The sequence below is a fragment of the Lepus europaeus genome, chromosome 7 (genome assembly GCF_033115175.1).
Source record: "Lepus europaeus isolate LE1 chromosome 7, mLepTim1.pri, whole genome shotgun sequence".
In the NCBI taxonomy this organism is placed as follows: Eukaryota; Metazoa; Chordata; class Mammalia; order Lagomorpha; family Leporidae; genus Lepus; species Lepus europaeus.
Genome location: NC_084833.1, coordinates 17,126,839 through 17,146,468, shown reverse-complemented (window position 1 = coordinate 17,146,468; position 19,630 = coordinate 17,126,839). Strand labels below are relative to the sequence as shown.

Sequence of the window (19,630 nt, the reverse complement as noted above, 5' to 3'; positions counted from 1 at the left end):
TGGTCTTTATATTTTTATATTTATTTTTTTAAAGATTTTTATTTGAAAATCAGTATTACAGAGAGGGAGAAAGAGAGACACAGAGACACAGGAAGAGGAAGACAGAGAGATCTTCCATCTGCTAGTTTGCTCCCCAGATTGCCACAACAATGGCCAGGGCTGGGGCAGGCTGATGTCAGGAGCTTCATCCAGGTCTCCTATGTGGGTGGCAGCGGCCCAAACACTTGGGCCATCTTCTCCTGCTTTCCTAAGCATATTATTAGCAGGGAGCTGGGTCAGGAGTGGAGCAAGTAGGACTTGAACTGGTGCTCATATGGGATGCTGGCATCACAGGCAGCAAGTGAACCTGCTGCACCACAGTGCTGGCCACACCCCCAGACTGCTGAGCCCCTCCCAAGACTGGCTGGTATGTGGGTCCTGATCTTTTAGGACAGGCTTGAGGGGTGGGGCTGACAGCGGCTTGCAGAAAGCGTGGTGCCCTTGGACTGGGCTCAGTGTAGCTGTGATGGACAGCGAGAGGAGAGAATGTTGCCATTTTAGCCCAAGTCCATCCTCTCTGGCACCAGAACCCGAGAAAGCCGACATGGCTGTCTCTGCTGTTCTCTTTCTGTGTTGGCAGACACACCTCTGGTCTTGCCTCTTCTGGTCTTACGGTGAGACGGCCCAGCCTCCCGTGCTATCCCCTCCAGCTTCCTTCCTGAGCCCCTGCTGGTGGTAATGACTATAATAAAGACTTATATTGACTGTGCATCCCGAGTGCTAAGTGCTTCTTAGGGAGTATGTTATTTAATGCTTGTCACAACAATCCTGGGAGATAAATACTGTTTATTACCTTAAACACCATTTTTTCGAACAGTTTTAGGTTCCCAGCAAAATTGAGAGGTTTATAAAAGAATACATGGTTTATAAAGGAAAGAGGTTTATTATGCCTTACAGTTTTGGAGGCTGGGACATCCAGGATCAGACGGCTGCCTCTGGTGAGGGCCTCCGGCTGCTTTAATTCATGGTAGGAAGTGAGGGATGGGGTATGGGGGGTCCACGCGGAGGGGAAACCAGGAAGGGCAGCTCTCACTGTGCAAGAACCTGCTCTTGTGACAACTAACCCAGTCTCCAGAGCGAGAGCTCCCCTAACAAAGGCGTTAAACCATGGCTCTGCCCCCAGGACCCACATACCTCCCCCTGGGCCCCACCTCAATACCTCTGCACTGAGGAATTAAGCCTTTGGTGGGGACAAACCACCTTCAGGCCGTTGCATATATGGAAAAAACTCAAGAAGCTGTCTCGGGCTTTAGACTGATCCTGAGTGATGGTGCCAGGATTTACTCCCAGAGCTGACTCCAAGACCTGCTGAGTTCCTTTGCCTTTTCCTTCTTTTCTTTCTTAGATTTATTTATTTGAAAGTCAGAGTTAGAGAGAGAGAGAGAGAGTGAGAGGGAGAGGAGGAGGGGGAGAGGGAAGGGGGGGGGATTTTCTGAGATATCTTCTGTCCACTGGTTCATCCCCTAGATGGCCACAATGTCCCGGGCTGAGCCAGGCCAAAGCCAGGAGCCAGGAGCTTCATGTGGGTCTCCCATGTGGGTTCAGGGGCCCAAACTCTTGGATTGTCTTCCACTGTCTGTCAGGTGCATCTGCAGGGATCTGGATCAGAAGTGGAACAGCCGGGACTTGAACTGGCATCCATAGGTGATACCAGCATTGCAGGCTGCAGCTTTAACCGCTGTGCTACAATCCTGGCCCTGTGTCCTGTTGATTGTCTACGCCACCTTGGCCCTGCCCTTGTCAGTCCTGCAGTGCAATGGGAGTGTGCAGTTTGGTTGTTTGGCTGTGGGACCGACCGTCTGTTTATAGAGCATTGGAAGGACACAGGTGACTTTAGGATAGTCCTGTGTAGGTGTGAAAAGCAGTTGGGGCTTCTGACATTGCTGCTGACCTGGTGACCCCTGTGCCAGGACCTACCTGGCCTTTGTGGCCAGAGTGTCGGTAGTGAGAGACCCCTTCGCATTTTGTGGTCACTCGAAGGTGGACTTGGTGACTGGGAACCTGATGCTGGGTCCTCACCTGGAAGGAGGCATGGAGCCACGCAGGGCAGAAGGGGAAGATTCTAGGAGGAGCCAGCTCTGAAAGGGGCAAGTGTGGGGTCGGTGGTGACGTTGAGCTGTTTTTATCCATGCTCTAAGGCGGCTGCAGAGTCCATGAGGGAATTGGTAGGATGTAGGGAGCAGTTTTATTATTTGGATTTAAGGGTAGCACTCTCTGCTCTATTTGCTCTTTTTTTGGTGGGGTTTGGGTGGGGAGAGAGGGCTCGACGGCAGTGGGGAAGTCCAGGTCAGGGGATCAGGAGAGAATTCAGGGGGAGGCAGAATGGGGCATTTGACATTCCAATCGTGTTCTTTATTCACGCCTGACGTTGACCAGGGACCGCTTTCTGAGGGACAAACATAGAAAGTAAACCATTGGTTAATGATTGCAACCCATGCACTTTGAGCAAAGGTCACAAACTCTGTAGTCTCAGGGGCAGCTGGGGACAGATACATGGAATGGCCCAAATAATGAAAAGTCATCCCTCCCCGCACTGATAGAGGAGGCCAACAGTGTGGGTGCCATGTTGCTTAGCAACTGCCACGTGTCCTCAGTGTGACAGTGCCGGGGAGTGGTGGCGGACACCGGGCACTTCCTGCATGGAGGTGGGGGTGGGGGCGGGGCCGTCACTCGGCTCTAAGGAGGGACTTGAATGTGGCCAGAGAGCAAAGCCAGGTTTTACATGAGAGAACAAGAATCAGGATTTAAAGAATACTACGTCTCCCTAATCTGTAAGGACTTGCTCAAGATTAGAAAAACCCCGTGGGTCAAGCAGACCCTGGCAGGGGGCTTGATCTGGACCGCAGAGGCCCACTTTGGGACTCCTAGGTGGATCCTGTGATGTGGAGAACGGGTTCCCACATGCTGCCTGCCCTGCAGGTGAGGAGGCCTCTGAGGGGTGCTGGGAGCCAGGCTGCACTCCCAGGCTGTGTGGTCAAGAGCTGGCTCTGGGTCCTCCTGAGACTTCTGTGTTCCATAAGAATTTGCTTTGAGTTCCTTAAAAACCAGACTTTTTGCTTGAAATTTGTGTGTTTGAAATTGCAGTGGAAACATTTTCCCAAATATCTATTACACCACTAGCCACCATCTGCCTCTTACATTGGGTACACATTGGGTACATCCAAACTCAGATCAAAGTAACTTGAACTTGGACAAGACTGCTTTTATCCAAGTCTGTATACACACAAACATGCATTCATTCTTATGTAGATAAAGTATGGAACTCTATACATACGTGTAATTTTTCGTGAAATTCTTTTGGAAAAAATAGTTCTGCTAAAAATACCCGTGGAAACTTCTGGCCTGGGACTTCCAGGGTCAGGCTCAGCTTTGTCTCCATGTTCACACAGCCTCACCAAAATAGCCCTTGCGGTTACTTTTTGCTTGGTGCTTGTGGAAGAGTCCCTGGTGCCTCCACTTGCCCTGAGCTAGGGGCAGTGAGCTGGCCAGGCTTTGCAGGGTGGCTGGTACCCAGCTCTGCCTTGGAAGTCTCCTGTGCTGTTTTGGGGTGTGGTGGTGGTGTTTATGGAGTCATAGTGACCCTTTTTGATGACAACATCAAGTTCAAAGAGTCATTTCTTTGCAAATGAACCAGCCCTGGCTCATCTTGCTTTGCAATGTCTTGTGCTGTGGGCGCGATTGCCATGCTGCCATTGGCCCTCCTATCCCAAGGCCGTGAACTCTTTGAGTGGGAATGGGTGCCAGGTGCTCAGGCCACCCCCACAGTGGCACACTTGCTTTTCAACAGTGGTGTCAGTTGCTTGTCTCCTGGATTCCCACCCCGTCTGCCACCTTCAGGATCAATGATTTACCATTCTGGGGCCAGTTTTATAGGGAGATGGCACGGGCGCAAGGACGCGTGATGGCCGTTTTAGAATTGACATCCTTCCTTGCTCAAACTCCCTTAAAATGCTGTTTGATTTTCAACGTTGCTTGAAGTGGTTCACATTTTGGTTAATTACATCACTGGGTAAAAATAACTATTGTCATATGGTGTGTGGGCTTGGGTTTAGAAGGATAAAGAGTCTATTGTTACCCATTGTGCTATTCAGTCACTCATTACCCGCCCTTAAAAAACTGAAGGTGTCTAACAGAAAACCCAACGGCTTTGTGACTTGTGAAAATCCAGGCCTCCGTGTGGATTTGACCCCAAGTCCTACTCCTTTTAAGAACAGTGCAAAAACTGCTTAGTTCAGTGAATGCAGATGGGTCGATTGACCCTGTCCCCAAGGCGCAGGACAGGCAAGGGTTTGAGACTTTGCCAGGGACGAACCAGCCTGTGCTCCCCTGGAACGGTGGAGGCCTGGGGCATCAGGGTCAGGCAGACCTGGGCCAGCATTTGAGACTTAACTCGATAGAAGATTCTGGGTTCAGAATTTGTCTTTTCCAAGGCCCAGTCTGTGTATCTGTAAGACGGGTATAGGCCATTCCTGCTTCCCGGGGTTGTTATAAAGCCTCAATGAAATGATAATTAGGATGCCTGTAGCACAGTGATTGACCTGGAGCTAAGGGCTCAGTACTGTAACAAGTAGAATCAGCTGGCATTGAATTCCCACAAAGGGGCCACTTGTGTTTTCCCACCGCCCTCCCACTGCATGTTGTCTCCAGCCACCCTGCGCTGCCTGTGCCCCAAGCTCGTTAGGTCCTTGGGCACCTCTGCCTGTTCAGTTGAGTGGCTGCCTCTCCACATGGCACTGTCATTGTCTTCCTGTGTGTCTCTTGCCCACAAGCTCCTGGAGAGCTGGGACAACTTTCGGTGCCTTCTGTATATTTGGCGCTTGGCCAGGCCCGGCAGGGTCACAGGAAGGGACTCCCTGGGGGTGGCGCAGTCACAGAAGCTCATCAAGGGAACCGCAGGGTGTGGCCTGCAAGATTTGGTGAGAGGAAGCAGGCTGTGGGGTGGGACGGGTTGGAGTCAGCCAGTTGGGCCTTGTGGATGTCCCTCTGTGGTTTTATAATGGATGAAGAGGAGGAAGGCTGTGTGAGACCCTTAGACGTGGCAGGGGAAGTTGAACCCAACCCTCTTGATCACCTAGGCCGTGCCTCCCAGCTTCACAGCTTTCAGTGGTTTTGGGACGTGAGCTCTGGGCCACTAATCTTCTGTCCCCTGCAGACCCCACCCCTGGCTCCATCCTGTTCTGCCCACCATTAGGGTGTTGACCTTAACATTCTGCACCAGCCGGTGCTCTTGACCTTGCGCTTCCTGTTGGGCCATTCTGGGGGAGGTCCCAGCCTGAGAAGGGAGAAGCAGCCCTTATTATTGCCTGTGCCTGCTGCTGCTACCCCAGGATTCTCGCACATCCCTTACTCCTGGCCACTGCTTTGAAAACAGACCCAAATTCTGATCACGTACTCTGGGTGACTGTGTCATCTGTCCCTTGCTGGGATTCCTGATAATATGACATATATCAGAAAGAATAACGTAGCACTTCTCTTCATTCTTTTATTTATTTATTTGACAGGTAGAGTTACAGACAGAGGGAAAGGTCTTCCTTCTGTTGGTTCACTCCCCAAATGGCCGCCATGGCCGGCGCTGCACTGATCCAAAGCCAGGAGCCAGGTGCCTCTTTCTGGTCTCCCATGCGGGCGTAGGGGCCTAAGCACTTGGGCCATCCTCCACTGCCCTCCCAGGCCACAGCAGAGAGCCAGACTGGAAGAGGAACAACTGGGATTAGAACCCGGCGCCCATATGGGATGCTGGTGCCGCAGGCGGAAGATTAACCAAGTGAGCCACGGTGCCGGCCCCTCTGTTCATTCTTCACCATGGATCTAAGGGAGGGACTCAGAGACAGGTGGCCAGGTATGCAGATGACAAAATCGGGCTTAAACGACAAAATTGCGCCAGGAGCTTCAACAAATAAAAGTGAAAGTGGCCGAAGTCTTTCTCAGCCCCAGGATGGGACTATTTCTTACTTATTTAGGGCTGGAGGTTTTGGGGACTCGGCCATAGCACAAAAGGTGAGTCAAGGAGGGCTGGGTAACAATAGCACAGAAGGGTGAGGTGGCCCTGGGGCCTTAGTTGCATCTTGGGATTTCATTTTGGCGTGCGTGGGATGGAAGCCTGCCTCCTCTTCTGGTCCAGCTTCCTGCTAATGTGCTCAGGAGGCAGTGGATGATGGTCCAAGTGCTCGGGTTCCTGCCGTCCACTTGGGAGACCTGGATGGAGTTCCTGGCTCTTGGCTTTGGCCTGGCTTAGCCCTGGCTGTTGCAGGCTTTGGGTAGTTATCTGGTGGCTGGAAGATCTCTCTCTCTTTCTCTCTCTCTCTGCCATTCAAGTAAATGAAAAAAAAAAAAAAAGTCCCCCCCAAAAAATCCCAAAAAACAAAACAAAAGAGAGGGAGGAGCCAGAGATTGCTCCAAAGTTGATCTACTGGGGGAAGTTTTCATGGTGCCATCTCAGAGAGAGAGAGAGAAGAAGAGGAGACGATGCAGGGCCTGTTTTGATCTGTCTGCGGTTTTTGGTGTGGAGGTGTCTGGGAGATTGTAGAGGTCTCAGGTCGGTGCACCTAGTGGGATCCGGGTGACTTAGTTGTCAGGGGGGAAGAATCCGGGTTTCCGAGTGGACCCCTGCTGTTGGGGCTGCAGCTGTGGCCGAAGGGGAGATGGCAAGTAGAGCAGTGTTGGAAGTTCCTCTTCCCTCGGGGCTTGGCAGGATCCATCCTGTGTCTTGAGCCACAGTTCCGGGACGGGTGCTGGTTCCCAGAGAGGGTGTGGGGTCATGAGCATAATCAACCTCTGGGAGAGGGGAGCCGTGGACGGGGCTGGCAGGCAGTTTCACACTGCCTGTTGGTTTCTGTCAGTGGGAGCTGAGGCCTAGTGTTGCTCTCTGGAAAATGGGCATAAAAACACTTTCTAGGGTTGCTGTGAAGCCTGGTGGATATGATGATGACATCATCCTAAGCTCAAACAGATCATTTCGTTTCCTCCTCACTGCAAGAGGACAGGAGCGGTTTTCCTCCCTGTAGACAGAGGTGGACACTGACGGACAGAGGTGATGCTGGCTACCTGCCCAGTCTCTCAACCAGGAGCAGCGGCCTTGAGTGATGGCCGTCAGGTCGTCTGGCTCCAGACCCCACGCTCTTAGCCCTGACTCCGTGACTCTGTGCTGGGATGGGCCCGAGAAAGCCCTGCCTGGTGCCTGTCACGTGGCAGATGCGTAGCCAGCTCGCTTTGGTTCTTTCCCTTCTGCTCTGCACCTCGAGACCACCTTATTTTCCTGACGACTCCCTCTTCCCTCCCGGGGCCTGAGCTTTGTTATATAGTCGCCCACTTGCTCTCTATTTAAAAAACTGCAGTGAAATTTATAGAATACAAAATGAACGCTGTTGGAGCACACGGTCGAGCGGCATCTGGTCCGTCCCTGGCAGTGTGCAACCATCGTCACCTCTGTGTGACTCCAGATGTGTCCATTGCCCGCAGGGTTATGACAGCTGTTAGCTGCCGCCTCTCCTTCCCCTTCCTCCCAGCCCCTGGCGACTGCTGGCCTGTTTTCGGTTTCTATAGGGTTCCCTTTTCTGGGCCTTTTGTGTAAGTGAAATCATCCAACATGTGGGCTTCTGGGTCTGGCTTCTTTGTCATAATGTGGTCAGATTCATCCATGTTGGAGCTGGAATCAAGACTTCATCCTGGGGCCAGCACCGTGGCGTTGTAGGTTAGTCCTCCGCCTGCGGTGCCGACGTCCCGTATGGGTGCCAGTGGTTTGAATCTCAGTTGCTCCTCTTTCAATCCAGCTCTCTGCTATGGCCTGGAAAAGCAATGGAAGATGGCCCAAGTGCTTGGGCCCCTACACCCGCATGGGAGACCTGGAAGAAGCTCCTGTCTTTGGATTGGCCCAACTCCAGCCGTTGCTGCCATCTGGGGAGTGAACCAGCAGCTTGAAGATCCTTCTCTCTCTCTTTCTGTTACTCTACCTCTCAAATAAATAAATAACTCTTAAAGAAAAAAAAAAAAGACTTCATTCATCTGTATGACTGATGGCTGTTCTGTGATGTGGACGTACCACACTTTGTTCATCATTCACCTCTTGGTGGGCGGTTGATTGCTTCTGCCCTGTTGCTCCTGGCAACAGTGCTGCTGCAGCACCTGCTGTCGTTCATGCAAGCTCCATCCTCTGATTCAGCTCTGGTTCAGGAGCTGGGACTTCGGGTGCCCTCTGATCCTGACCTTAGGGTGGGCTTATTCCTTACTCTCTGATTGACGAGTGTGGCTAAAGACAGAGGGGAAAAGTGTCAGAGCAAAGAGGGAAGGGAGCAGATCTCGAAGTCTGGTTTGTCCCCTGGCACTGTTTGTCTTTGCATACTTTATTTCATTTTCTTCCGAGGGAAGGAGGGAGTGAGAAGTGGTGTTTCTCTAGACATTTTACCTTTTAAAAATTGATTTACAAGAGAGGGAGAGGGAGGAGTGAGAGCACACACACGAGCACCAAATTGCTGGTTCACTCCCCAGGTGCCTGCGACAGCCAGGGCTGGGCCAGGCCCAAGCCAAGAGCTGAAACTCCATCCAGGTCTCCCCTGTGGGTGGCAGGGGCCCACGTACTTGAACCACTGTCTGCTGCCTTGTGGGGTACGCTTTAGCAGGAAGCTGGAATCAGAGCCAGGCATTGAACCCAGGCACTTTAAGAAAAGTGTTCTGTCTACTTATGGGCTATCCTGTGCTACTTCGATATGCATGCAATTTTTGTTTAAAAAGATTGAGAGGCAGAAGCAGAGAGAGAGAGAGAGAGAGATTGAGAAAGAGAGAAAGTTCACTCCTCAAATGGCTGAAATGGCCGGAACTGCGCCGGTCTGAAGCCAGGAGCCAGGAGCTTCTTCTGGGTCTCCCACATGGGTGCAGGGGCCCAAGGACGTGGGCCATCTTCTGCTGCTTTCCCAGGCCATAGCAGAGAGCTGGACTGGAAGTGGACACCCTCTGTTAACTCTGGCCACCCCACTCACCGTGTAGTAGAACTCAGGAACACCTTCCTCCTGTCTGTTGCAGCTTTGCAACTATTGACCCAGCTCTCCTCATCCCCTGCTGCGTCCTCCTCTCACCAGGCGTGGTAGCCGCTGGTAACCAGAATATTCTCTTCTTCTACGCCAGCAACTTTGGTGGCCTCGAGGGCCTGTTTCCGTGGAGCCCTTCTTGGTGCACGACCCCCAGTGCCTTTTGGGACCCTCTAGGGAGGGGAAGGGCTGTGGTGGGAAGCTGGACTTCCTTTTTCTGCCGTTGGCTTTGATGCTCAGTGTGCGAATCTGTGGAAACGGGTCTCCACCCATCTTTTCCCCCTCCGTGCGCAGCTAGGCTTTGCGTTAATTTTAGAAAGATGAGCTTTCTGTCCATTGTATTCTTTAAAAAAAATATGCATGAAGGCTCTGCCTCGCCAGATAGCTTGCTGGGTGTGGTTTACAGGAATATTTTATCTGGGGGTGGTGTTGGGAGCTGGCAGGCGTGGACTCACCCTGTGACGCTGGAGCCTTGGTTTTTCGTTTTGTTTCATCTGTAAGAAACAAGTCAATGTGGAAATTACTTATCTTGCTTTGTTATTTTGTCAGTGGGTATTGTTTTGTTGCCAACAGTAGGCAGTACAAACAGGGGTCCTTTAAGCGGAAGGGGAGTTTCATCTCCCTGAGCAAGGAGCCTGGAGTAGGGAGCGTCTAGAGTAGGTTGATTAGCAGCTCCGGGATCCAGGTGTTGGTTCACTTTCCCTTCAGCCATCTCCAGCAGGTGTGTGTTTTCACAGAGTGGCTGCAGCAGCTCCAGATGTCACAGGCAGATCCCAAAGCAGGGTAGTATTTTTTTTTTCCCCTTGTGCCTTCCTTTTTATTCATGAAGAAGCTCTCCTTTGGGAGCCCTCCCCTTGTAGATCCTGAGGTTTCCGTGCTCTCTGTCTCCCTCTGGGTCTTTGAGTTCAGAGGAAAGAGCTGACAGATATTGGGGAGGTGAGGCCCAGGGAGGTGAGGAGGACCAGAGAGGCAGAGAGCAAGGCCAGCAGCGACGTGGAGCCCTGTGATGTCGCATGGTTGGCACTGGCCGCTGCTTCGTGATGAACCTGGCGTGAGGCCGGCACGTTGCTGGGTGCTTAGGCTGCAAGGAGAAACCCTGCTGAGCCGTCAAGGAGCTGGACGGGTAGAGACAGGAAGGGACCGTCAAGTCGTCTTCGGAAGTGGGTTTTTCGTCATCCCTACATCCTAGCCTAGTTCTCTCTGCTTGCTGTGTGGTGGGAGGTCACGTAGCTGGTAGTCACGCGTGTGGACTCTGGAGGCCATGTATGGAGTTCACGTGCAGGCCCTGCGGCTCAGCTCAGCCGTGACCCACACCCAGCCGCTGGGTCGCGGGGAGGGTCGAGTTCATGTGTGCCCCGCAGGCACCTGCTGAGATGCATCGAGAACACGGACTCTGGGCTGGGATGCTGCTCTCCCGGGAACGCGGCTGCGATCCCTGGTCTTGGATCTCCTGAGCTCCGTGCTCCCTGACACGCTACCCCGGGTCGGGGCCATCAACCTGAGCAGAGGGCCTGGCCCAGGCGGGTACTCGAGGGTTGCTTGCTCAGTGAGTCGTCGGCGCTTTCTCTGTTGCGTCACTTAGCTACGTCTTAGCGCCTCTCGTTCCTGTGAGCAGGGTGAGGGCGGGAGCCAGAGCTTGGATGTTTTTAGCAGACACTCGGGTGGAGGAAGGAATGGATCCAGAGGGGGACACAGTGTGCGCATGCGTGTGGCAGGGGGCTGGGGCGGGCCATCCAGCATCTTGGGGCCACGTGGCTTCGTGTTTTCCAAGAACTGGGCAGACGAAGGTTTGCTGCCCCGGGCTACTTTCCTAGGCCCTGGCTTTTCTCTCTTTCTCCTCCTCTCCTGTGATCTTTCAGAGATGAGGTGGACGGGTGCACAGCACAGGTTGGAGGGCGGGGGTCCAGGCGGGAACTGGAAGAGTTAGGCCTGACACGATGAGGGCTTGAAGGCAGAGTGCGAGGCGGGGACGGAAAGTCTGAGAGCCGAGGGCCCCTGGCCAGCCTCTTCTTCTCTTTGGGCTCATTCTTTCTGTTCGATGGCATTGATTCAGTGTCTTCTGCGTGCACACGGCACTGATAAGGCCTCTGCTCTGATGGGGACCTAGACAGTGATGCGGTGGAGGGTGAGGGGCCTTCGTCTCCTCCGTTGGTTAGACCGGGACTGGTGGAGGGTTTTTGGCCATGCCATGGGAAGGTCTGGGACCCGGTGTTTTCGGAGGAGGGAATAGTCATGCAAAGTGGGAACAGGGCACTGGGGGACGAGGGGGCCAGGTGGGCTGGGCTGGAGTTTGAGCTCCATGCTAATTAAGTGTGGTGGGAAGGTGGAGCACAGGGCTTCCCCCCAACATCCTTGGATTTCCTTTTGTTCTTCGTGAGGTTTGTACTTTGGAAAAAAAAAAAAAATCTCATTCTCCTGGAAGGTGTGTTTACAAAGGAACAGAACGCGTAACCTTGACTTTCTTTAGACTTTTAACTGAGGAAGTGGTTGATGGGTCACAGTGAACACCCTTGAGGATCCCAATGATGGAGACCCTGGCAGCTACTCATTGGAAAAGGCTCCAGCTCTTTCTAACACTCGCTGCTTCCCCTAGGAAGCTGCTGCCACCCCCCCTACTGGTGGGAGGAAGGAGAGGCATTTCTGTGCTGTGAAAACCCCAGACCCCAGTGGCTTTCTGCCGTAGGTCTGGCTTTACACCTGCACCGGTGACTTGAAGGTGGCCCTGGGGAAGGAGGGTGCTGCTTTGTCCTCGGCCCCAGTTCATTCTGCAGTGGCACAGGGGGCTGCTCCAGGGTTGGATGTGCGTGTAGGGAAGCACGCTGGGTACCCGCCAGGCTGCAGCCTGCACCTATGGGAGTCAGGCCTCTGTAGCTGACCTGCGGGTTCCCTGAGTCCCTGGGTCTGGTGTCCCAGGACAGCACGCCATTGCTTAATGTACTTCTTAACACCCCACCCCGGTATTAAATCCTCAACCGCTTTATGTCTGATTTGCATTTTCCAAGGCTGAATGAATCTGCTGACTTCCGTTTTCTGTTTCTGTTACAGATCCTGTGCGCAGGTGACTGTGAGTACCATTTTCCTCCATTCTTTTATTGTTCGCTACTACCCCCTAGTGGACACAAGGCAACATGAACAGCTGTGTGAAAATCACAGGAAATACTCATTAGTTGAAAGCCCTGTTGTTTCCATTTTGTCCTTAGATGTAGTATGAGGGTAGAAACAGCAAATGACAGAAAAAAAATCAGTTAATTATGCATCCCTGATATATTAAAAAAAATCAATATTTTCTGTGATTTTTTTTTCTAGCCCCTACCGATGGCTGATTTAATTTGGTTGAAACTGTGCTGTTATTCTTATTTTATGTGCTGTTATCCCATAAGTATTTGCTGGTGCTGCTGCACTGCCCCAATTCAAAAATGATTTCTTGGGTTTGTATAACGTCTGGGAGACCAGAGGTAGCCTCACATTGTATTTTGCGTTGTACGAAGGATTGAGTCTTAATTGCTGACCCACACTGGTCCATTCCATGGTCTGTACTCAAATGAGGAGAATGAGGACACAATAGGAAGTTTTTGACCAAACCAAATGCATATATTCAGTTGAAAGTACCACCCATTCCGGGATTATGACCTTAGCATTTTGGCCATAAAATGCTTCTGTAAGAAATAAAGATGATAGTAATTGGGGTTTTTTTTTTTAAAGTGTATCTCTGGAAAAAAAAAATTGGTAGGTTTTATTCCCCAAATTTGAGAACTTTTTTTTTTTCCTTTTCTGATTGGAAAAATACCAAAATCTGTGAACCATAGAGATTGGTTTCACACTGCCATGCGAAGGAGGCACACTTGCTGAAACCTTCTAATAAGCAAATCTGAGTTAATCACAGTGATTATGCAAAGCTGTGCAAGCAGTGGGGCGAGCCCCGAAGTTGGGTGTTCTCCCGCTAATCGGTCGGTAACTACTCGGGTAGATCCTCCTGCGGGTTTGACACTGGTGCAGCAAGAGAAGGCTTCTGGGTGTGGACTTAGCTCGTAGCCAGGGCCTTCGCACAGCTCTTTCCATGGAAAGGGGTTTTTCCTGGGCCTCCAGGGTTATGGAATCCGTGGAAGGGTGATGTGTTGGGTGGCTGGGACTGCCATACTGGGTTCCACAGTTCTGGAGGCTGGAAGTCAGAAGCCAAGGTCACAGCGGACTTGGTCTCCTCTTGGCTCGTAGGAGGCCATGTTCTCCCTGTGTCTTTACGTGGTGGTCCTCTAGCCAGTGTGTTGTCTGTGTCCTAATCTCTTTTTATAAGGACACAGCCATAGCCCGTTGGCGTCCTCCCAGATGACCTCATTTTGACTTAATCCCCACATTAAAGACCCAATCTCTAAGTCTGGTCACATCCTGAATTACCTGGTCGGGGTTAAAACTTAACCATATGGATTCTTGGGGAATGCACCCCAGCTCCTGACAACTGGGGAGCGGGCCTCAGGGCAGCCCCGACCGACGCGAGGCGAGGTGTGTCATCCGCTGTCCCTGGCACAGACAGTAGAGTGAGGGATCAGGAAACCTGTGCCGTCCCTACTGGCTCCAAGAGCGTGGGGTCAGGAAGCTGCAGCCGCCACCACAGTGAGGCTCCCGTCGCATCCATATTCCAGCCACAGGAAGGCGGCAGGCTAACAGCAGAGCTCCCGTCTTTAAGTCTTGCGGTGCTTCCTTCTGTTCATACTGGGTTGGCTAGAACTTGGTCACATGGCTGGATCCTGCTGCAAGGGAGGCTGGGAAATGTAGTCTTTGTTCCCCACAGCTGAGTACAGATAAAATCTCTGGGAGTATATGATGAAGGAAGAAGGGGGTGTTGAATGAATTTTGGGAACAGCAGCCTCTCTGCACCTCCCTTAAGAGAGGCTCTGGGAGGCTTGGTAATGCGTTCAAGGTCGAGCAGCCAGGAGCAGCCCCGGTTCTCCTCCAGAGCCCGAGCCCTTGACCATGGGGGTTCTTGCCTTGCCTCATTTCCCGTGCATGACTTTGTACAACTTAAGCTCTTGATGTCTGTACTCCTTTTTTAAAATGTTAGATTTTATTTGTATTTTATTTGAGAGACAGAAGGGGGAGGGAGAGAGAGGGGGAGAGACAGAGAGATGGATGGACACAGAGAGGTCCCATTTGCTGACTCATTCCCTAAATACCCCAATAGCCAGGGCTGGGCCAGGCCAGAGCTGGGAGCTCCATCCAGGTCTCCCCTGTGGGTGGCAGAGACCCAGAACCATCATCTGCTGCCATCAGGAGTATGCAGTAGCAGGAAGCTGGAGTCCGGAGTGGAGCCAGAACTCGAACCCAGCACTGTGATATGGGATGTGGGCCTCCCAACCAGTGTCTTAAGCAGGAGGCACAACGCCTGCCCCTGTGGGGTCTGCACTTGTGAGGCCACAGTGCTCTCTGCGTGGCCAGCAACACTGCTGTCCGAGGGACTCGTGTTGTAGGTGGTGATACATGGTAGAGGAGGAGAGAGACCAGTTGTCCCATGCTTGCATTTCCTCCTTGTGTGGATGCTTGTGAGGGTTGGTCAGCCCTGGCTTCTGGCCAGATTCTGAATCGAATCATTCCATTTTCCCACAGCCCCTGGTTTGGTGTCTGACTTTCGAGTGACGAGTGTCAGCACGAGGGAGGTCAGCTTAGCGTGGAGCAGCAATGACTCGGAGTCCTTCAGGCTGCGTGCCACACAGGATGGAGGCGGCTGGTCCTGGGAGGGAACCACCACCAACCAGAGCATCACCATCGGCGACTTATACCCCGGGACCAGTTACCTCTTTGAAATAGTTTCCCAAGGACCAAATGGGACTAACGTGACGCTCCATGAAGTTTCCTGTACAACTAGTAAGCAAGTGGGCTGGGTTTGCTGTCCAACAGTTGTGTTTCTTTTTTTTTTTTTTTTAAACTTTTATTTAGTAAATATAAATTTCCAGTGTACAGTTTATGGATTACAATGGCTTCCCCCCCCCATAACTTCCCTCCCACCGTACCCCTCCCATCTCCTGCTCCCTCTCCCATTCCATTCACATCAAGATTCATTTTCAATTATCTTTATATACAGAAGATTGATTTAGTATATAGTAAGTAAAGATTTCATCAGTTTGCACCCACACAGAACATAAAGTGTAAAATACTGTTTGAGTACTAGTTATAGCATTAATTCACATTGGACAACACATTAAGGACAGAGATCCCACATGAGGAGTAAGTACACAGTGACTCCTGTTGTTGACTTAACAATTTGACACTCTTGTTTATGGTGTCAGTAGTTTCCCTAGGCTAACAGTTGTGTTTCTTAAAGGAAGTCTTATAATTTGTAAATGTCTGGTTTTCTAAATACTGTTTTTCTTTAAGTTATCAAAAACTTAAAAAATTTCATTATGACAATAATGCATTTTTATTACATAAAATATAGCCAAGAGAAAATAAGAAAAAAAAATCACATGTAAGCTGTCAACCAGGGATATACTCGTTGATAGCTTTTGGTGTATGATGTTTTACGATTACATGATACGAACGTATCCACACACACACACGTGTGCGTGCTCTTGTCTTCCACCAACACTGAGGTCATCCTGGAACTGCTGCTTCCCCCTCTAACCAGTTTGTGATGAACGTTCTTCACTGTCAGCATGAGTATCTCTACAGGGGCCTTCAGCACCTGCCTGGCATTTCATCGCTCAAATCAGATTTTGCAGATAATAGTTGCTCACAGGCCAAGACTGGTCAGTTGTCTGCTTTTGCAGAGTTTTATTGGAACAGAACCACAGTCTGGTTATGCACTGCCTGTGGCTGCCTGCATGCGACCAGGACCCTTTCCATTTCCTGAGTCTTGGACTAGTCCAGTGCTTCTCAAAGTGTGGCCCAGGGATCTCTGGAGAGCCTCCAGGTTCTTCTGAGGTCTCTGTGTGCGTGGTTATTGCACTGATACTGGAATGTTGCTATACAGTGGAGTATTCCAAATGCTATGTGACATTGTCACTCTAATAGCTAATGGGATATATACTTGTATAATTCTGTATTTAAAAATCAGTGGCTTTAATTTCTAACATTACAAATATTGATAAGTGTAACCTGCATAAACAAGCATTCTCTGAGAGCCTTCCTCATTTTTGAGGAGTTAGAAGGGTTTTGAGATAAAAAATTTAAGAACTACTCGTCAAGAAGTATTCTAAATTGTTTACCTACTGCCCTTTTGTTGGGCAGGTAGATTATTTTTACAGTTTTTTATAGACACTGTAGTAGTGTGATAATATTAGGCTAACTGATATTGATAAAATTATTCCATGAAAAAAGTTTAAATGAATCATTGAATTGTTCTTAGGCTGATGAGAGAATGATTTAGGCATTCCTAGGGAGCTAATGTTTGTCGTTTCTAAAAATGTATGGTTCTGAGCCGGCGCCGCGGCTCAACAGGCTAATCCTCTGCCTAGCGGCACCGGCACACCAGGTTCTAGTCCTGGTTGGGGCACCGGATTCTGTCCCGGTTGCCCCTCTTCCAGGCCAGCTCTCTGCTGTGGCCAGGGAGTGCAGTGGAGGATGGCCCAAATACTTGGGCCCTGCACCCCATGGGAGACCAGGAGAAGCACCTGGCTCCTGCCATCGGATCAGCGCGGTGCGCCGGCTGCAGCGCGCCAGCCGTGGCGGCCATTGGAGGGTGAACCAACGGCAAAGGAAGACCTTTCTGTCTGTCTCTCTCTCTCATTGTCCACTCTGCCTGTTTAAAAAAAAAAAAAAAAAAAAAAAAAAAGTATGGTTCTGGGGCCTGTGCTATGTGTAGTGGGCTAAGCCTTTGCCTGCCATGCTGGCAGCCTACATGGCTGCCGGTTCGAGTCCCTGCTGCTCCTCTTCCGATCCACTTTCCGCTAATGCAAGTACTCAGGCCCCTGCTCTCATATGGGAGACCCAGCAGAAGCTCCCGGCTTCGGATCAGCTCAACTCTGGTCACTGCAGCCATTTGGGGGAGTGAATCAGCAGGTGGAAGACCTTTCTCTCTGTCTCTCCCTCTCTCTGCCTGAACTCTACCTCTCCAATAAATAAATAAATAATCTTAAAAGGAAAAAAAAAAAAAAAAGAATTGTTCTAGGCTAGGATGTCCCCCAGCGCTACAATAGCTATGGTGGTCCTCGAGTATAGGGGCCCCATGAGACGGTCAGCCCGGAGTATCCGTGGACAGGTGTCTGCTGAGGGCTGTTCCTGAAAAAAATCAGTCACTGAAGACTGAAGCAAGTGCCTGCCTCTTCAACTATGCAGCCATGGCTACACGGCCACTAGGATCAAGAACCGTCAGGAACATGACATCACCAGAGAGAGAAAAGAAAGTGCCAGCGACCGACTCCATGGAGCCGCAGAGGAGTGCGTTCCCCACAGAATGCAGGGTCACTCTCTTAGGGAGCTCAGCAAAGTTCCAGAAAATACAGGAACACAGTTCAAAGGAATGAGGGAAACAATAAGGGATCAGAAGGAAGTTTAATAGCGAGATTGAAATAACAATCAAGTAAACTCTGGAGGTCAAAATGAATAGCTTTCAATGAGTGAAAGGAAAAACGCAGCAGAGAGCATAAAAAGCAGAATTAAGCAGGAGAAAGAATCTGTGGATTTGAGGACAGGTTATTGAGAACACACAGAGGAAGAAAAAGAAAACAGAATCAAAAGGAATGAAGAAAACTTACAGGATTTATGTCTGCATCAAGAGAACAGACATTGACGTCACTGGAGTTAAAGAGAGTAGAGGGAGATGAATGGAGAGGAAGTTTGAAGAAATAGTGGAAAACTTTCCAGACCTGGAGGAAGATTGAAGATCCAGGTGCACAAAGCCTAAACGGCTGGACTCGTACTGAGTCCAGGTAAGACGAACCCAGCACATACCGTCAGAAATCAGGGACAGTGAGAGCGTCCTGAAACCAGCAGGAGGAGGGAGTCCGCTAGCTGAGCTGCAGACTCTGTCTGCACAGAAGCCTTCGAGGCCAGGGATGGGGGGAGACACATCCAGATGCTAGAGGACAAACACTGCCACCCCAGGGTCCTGTACCCAGCCAGACTCCCCCAGACACAAACTGAGGGAGTCCACCGCCACCAGATCTGTGTTAAAGAAAAATGGTACAGGGACTTCTTCAAATGGAAAGGAAAAGAGACACTATGCATACCGCAAAAACATCTGGAAGTGTAACAGTGACTGGTGAAAGTACACAGTCAAATTCAGAATACTCCCAGCGTGATCATGGTGGTGTGTTGTTGGTAGGAAGGTGAAGAGGCAAAACTGTAAATGATGATAGCTGCAATATTTTGTTAGGGAATGTATGGTATAAAAGGATCAGAAATTCAGTCCGTGGGGCTTACTTTGGCCCATGTATTCTGATATTCGAATGACACAGGGTCAATGGGTATGGTCCCTGTGCAAGGATGACACAGACTTGGGAAGCCTTCCACCTGTATTTTTGTCATACTCCTTCTGTAGTAAAGCCATTAGGCCTTTGACTGTAATGCAAATTAAAAATGTTATCTCAAAAGGTAATTATTTTAGGTTGCAAAAAATCAAAATGTGAGGGAGAAGACTAGAGTAAAAGTATAGGCTTTTGAGTGTTTGTGTGTGTGTGAGTGAGATGGAGGGGGAGGATCAAGGTTACCAGTTTAAGTAACCTGCTACAGGATTTTTTGGGAAGCATTTTAGTAACCACAAAGCAAAACCTGTAGTAGGTATGCACACATACACACACACATGCACACACACACAGAGAACAAGGAATCAAAACATACCACTAGGGGCTGGCTCTGTGGCATAGCGGGTAAAGCTGCCTGCAATGCTGGCATCCCATATGGGTGCTGGTTCGAGTCCCAACTGCTCCTTTTCCAGTCCAGCTCTCTGCTATGGCCTGTGAAAGCAGTAGAAGATGGCCCAAGTCCTTGGGCCCCTGAACCTGTGTGGGAGACCTGGAGGAAGCTCCTGGCTCCTGACCCTGGATTGGCCCAGCACTGGCTCTTGTGGCCATTTGGGGAGTGAACCAGTGGATGGAAGACCTCTCTCCCCTTCTCTCTGTGCCTCTACCTCTCTCTAACTCTGCCTTTCAAATAAATGAAACAAAACAAAACATACCACTAAAGGCAAATACTCCACTACAAGGAAGACAGGAAGAAAAGAACAAAACAACTGGAAACAACAAAATGGCAATAGGAGGGCCTTCCCTGTCAGTAATAACCTTGACTGTAAATGAAGCAAATACTTGGTCCAGCTGCAGAATGCACATTCTTCTCAACCCTCAACCCATGTGCAGTCGTCTCCTGGGTGGATTATACATTAGGCCAGAAAACAAGGCTTAGCGAGCTTAAGGGTGTTGGAATCTTAGTAGGTGTCTGACCACGATGGTACAAAATTAAAGTCAGCAGGAGGAGGAGCTTAGAAAAGCTCACAAGCCTATGAAAGCGAAGGACAGAATCCTGGACAAGCAGTGGTCAGTGTCCAATGCATTTATTGCCTTTACTCTTTTGGGCAACCCCAGACTCTTCAAGAGTGAAGTCCCGACCTCCTGTGTTTCATTCTGCTTCTGGTTGGTACTCCTCAA

General features: G+C 50.4%; 1 protein-coding gene across 1 annotated transcript in view; it reads left to right on the top strand.

Annotated features, from left to right (window-relative positions):
* PTPRJ (protein tyrosine phosphatase receptor type J) overlaps window positions 1-19,630 on the top strand; it is a 173,095-nt gene that overhangs the window by 102,827 nt on the left and 50,638 nt on the right. Inside the window, exons 2-3 of the mRNA XM_062197479.1 lie at window positions 12,105-12,123; window positions 14,658-14,915. Of these exons, the coding sequence (XP_062053463.1) occupies window positions 12,105-12,123; window positions 14,658-14,915 (277 nt within the window). The remainder of the gene's footprint in view (window positions 1-12,104; window positions 12,124-14,657; window positions 14,916-19,630) is intronic.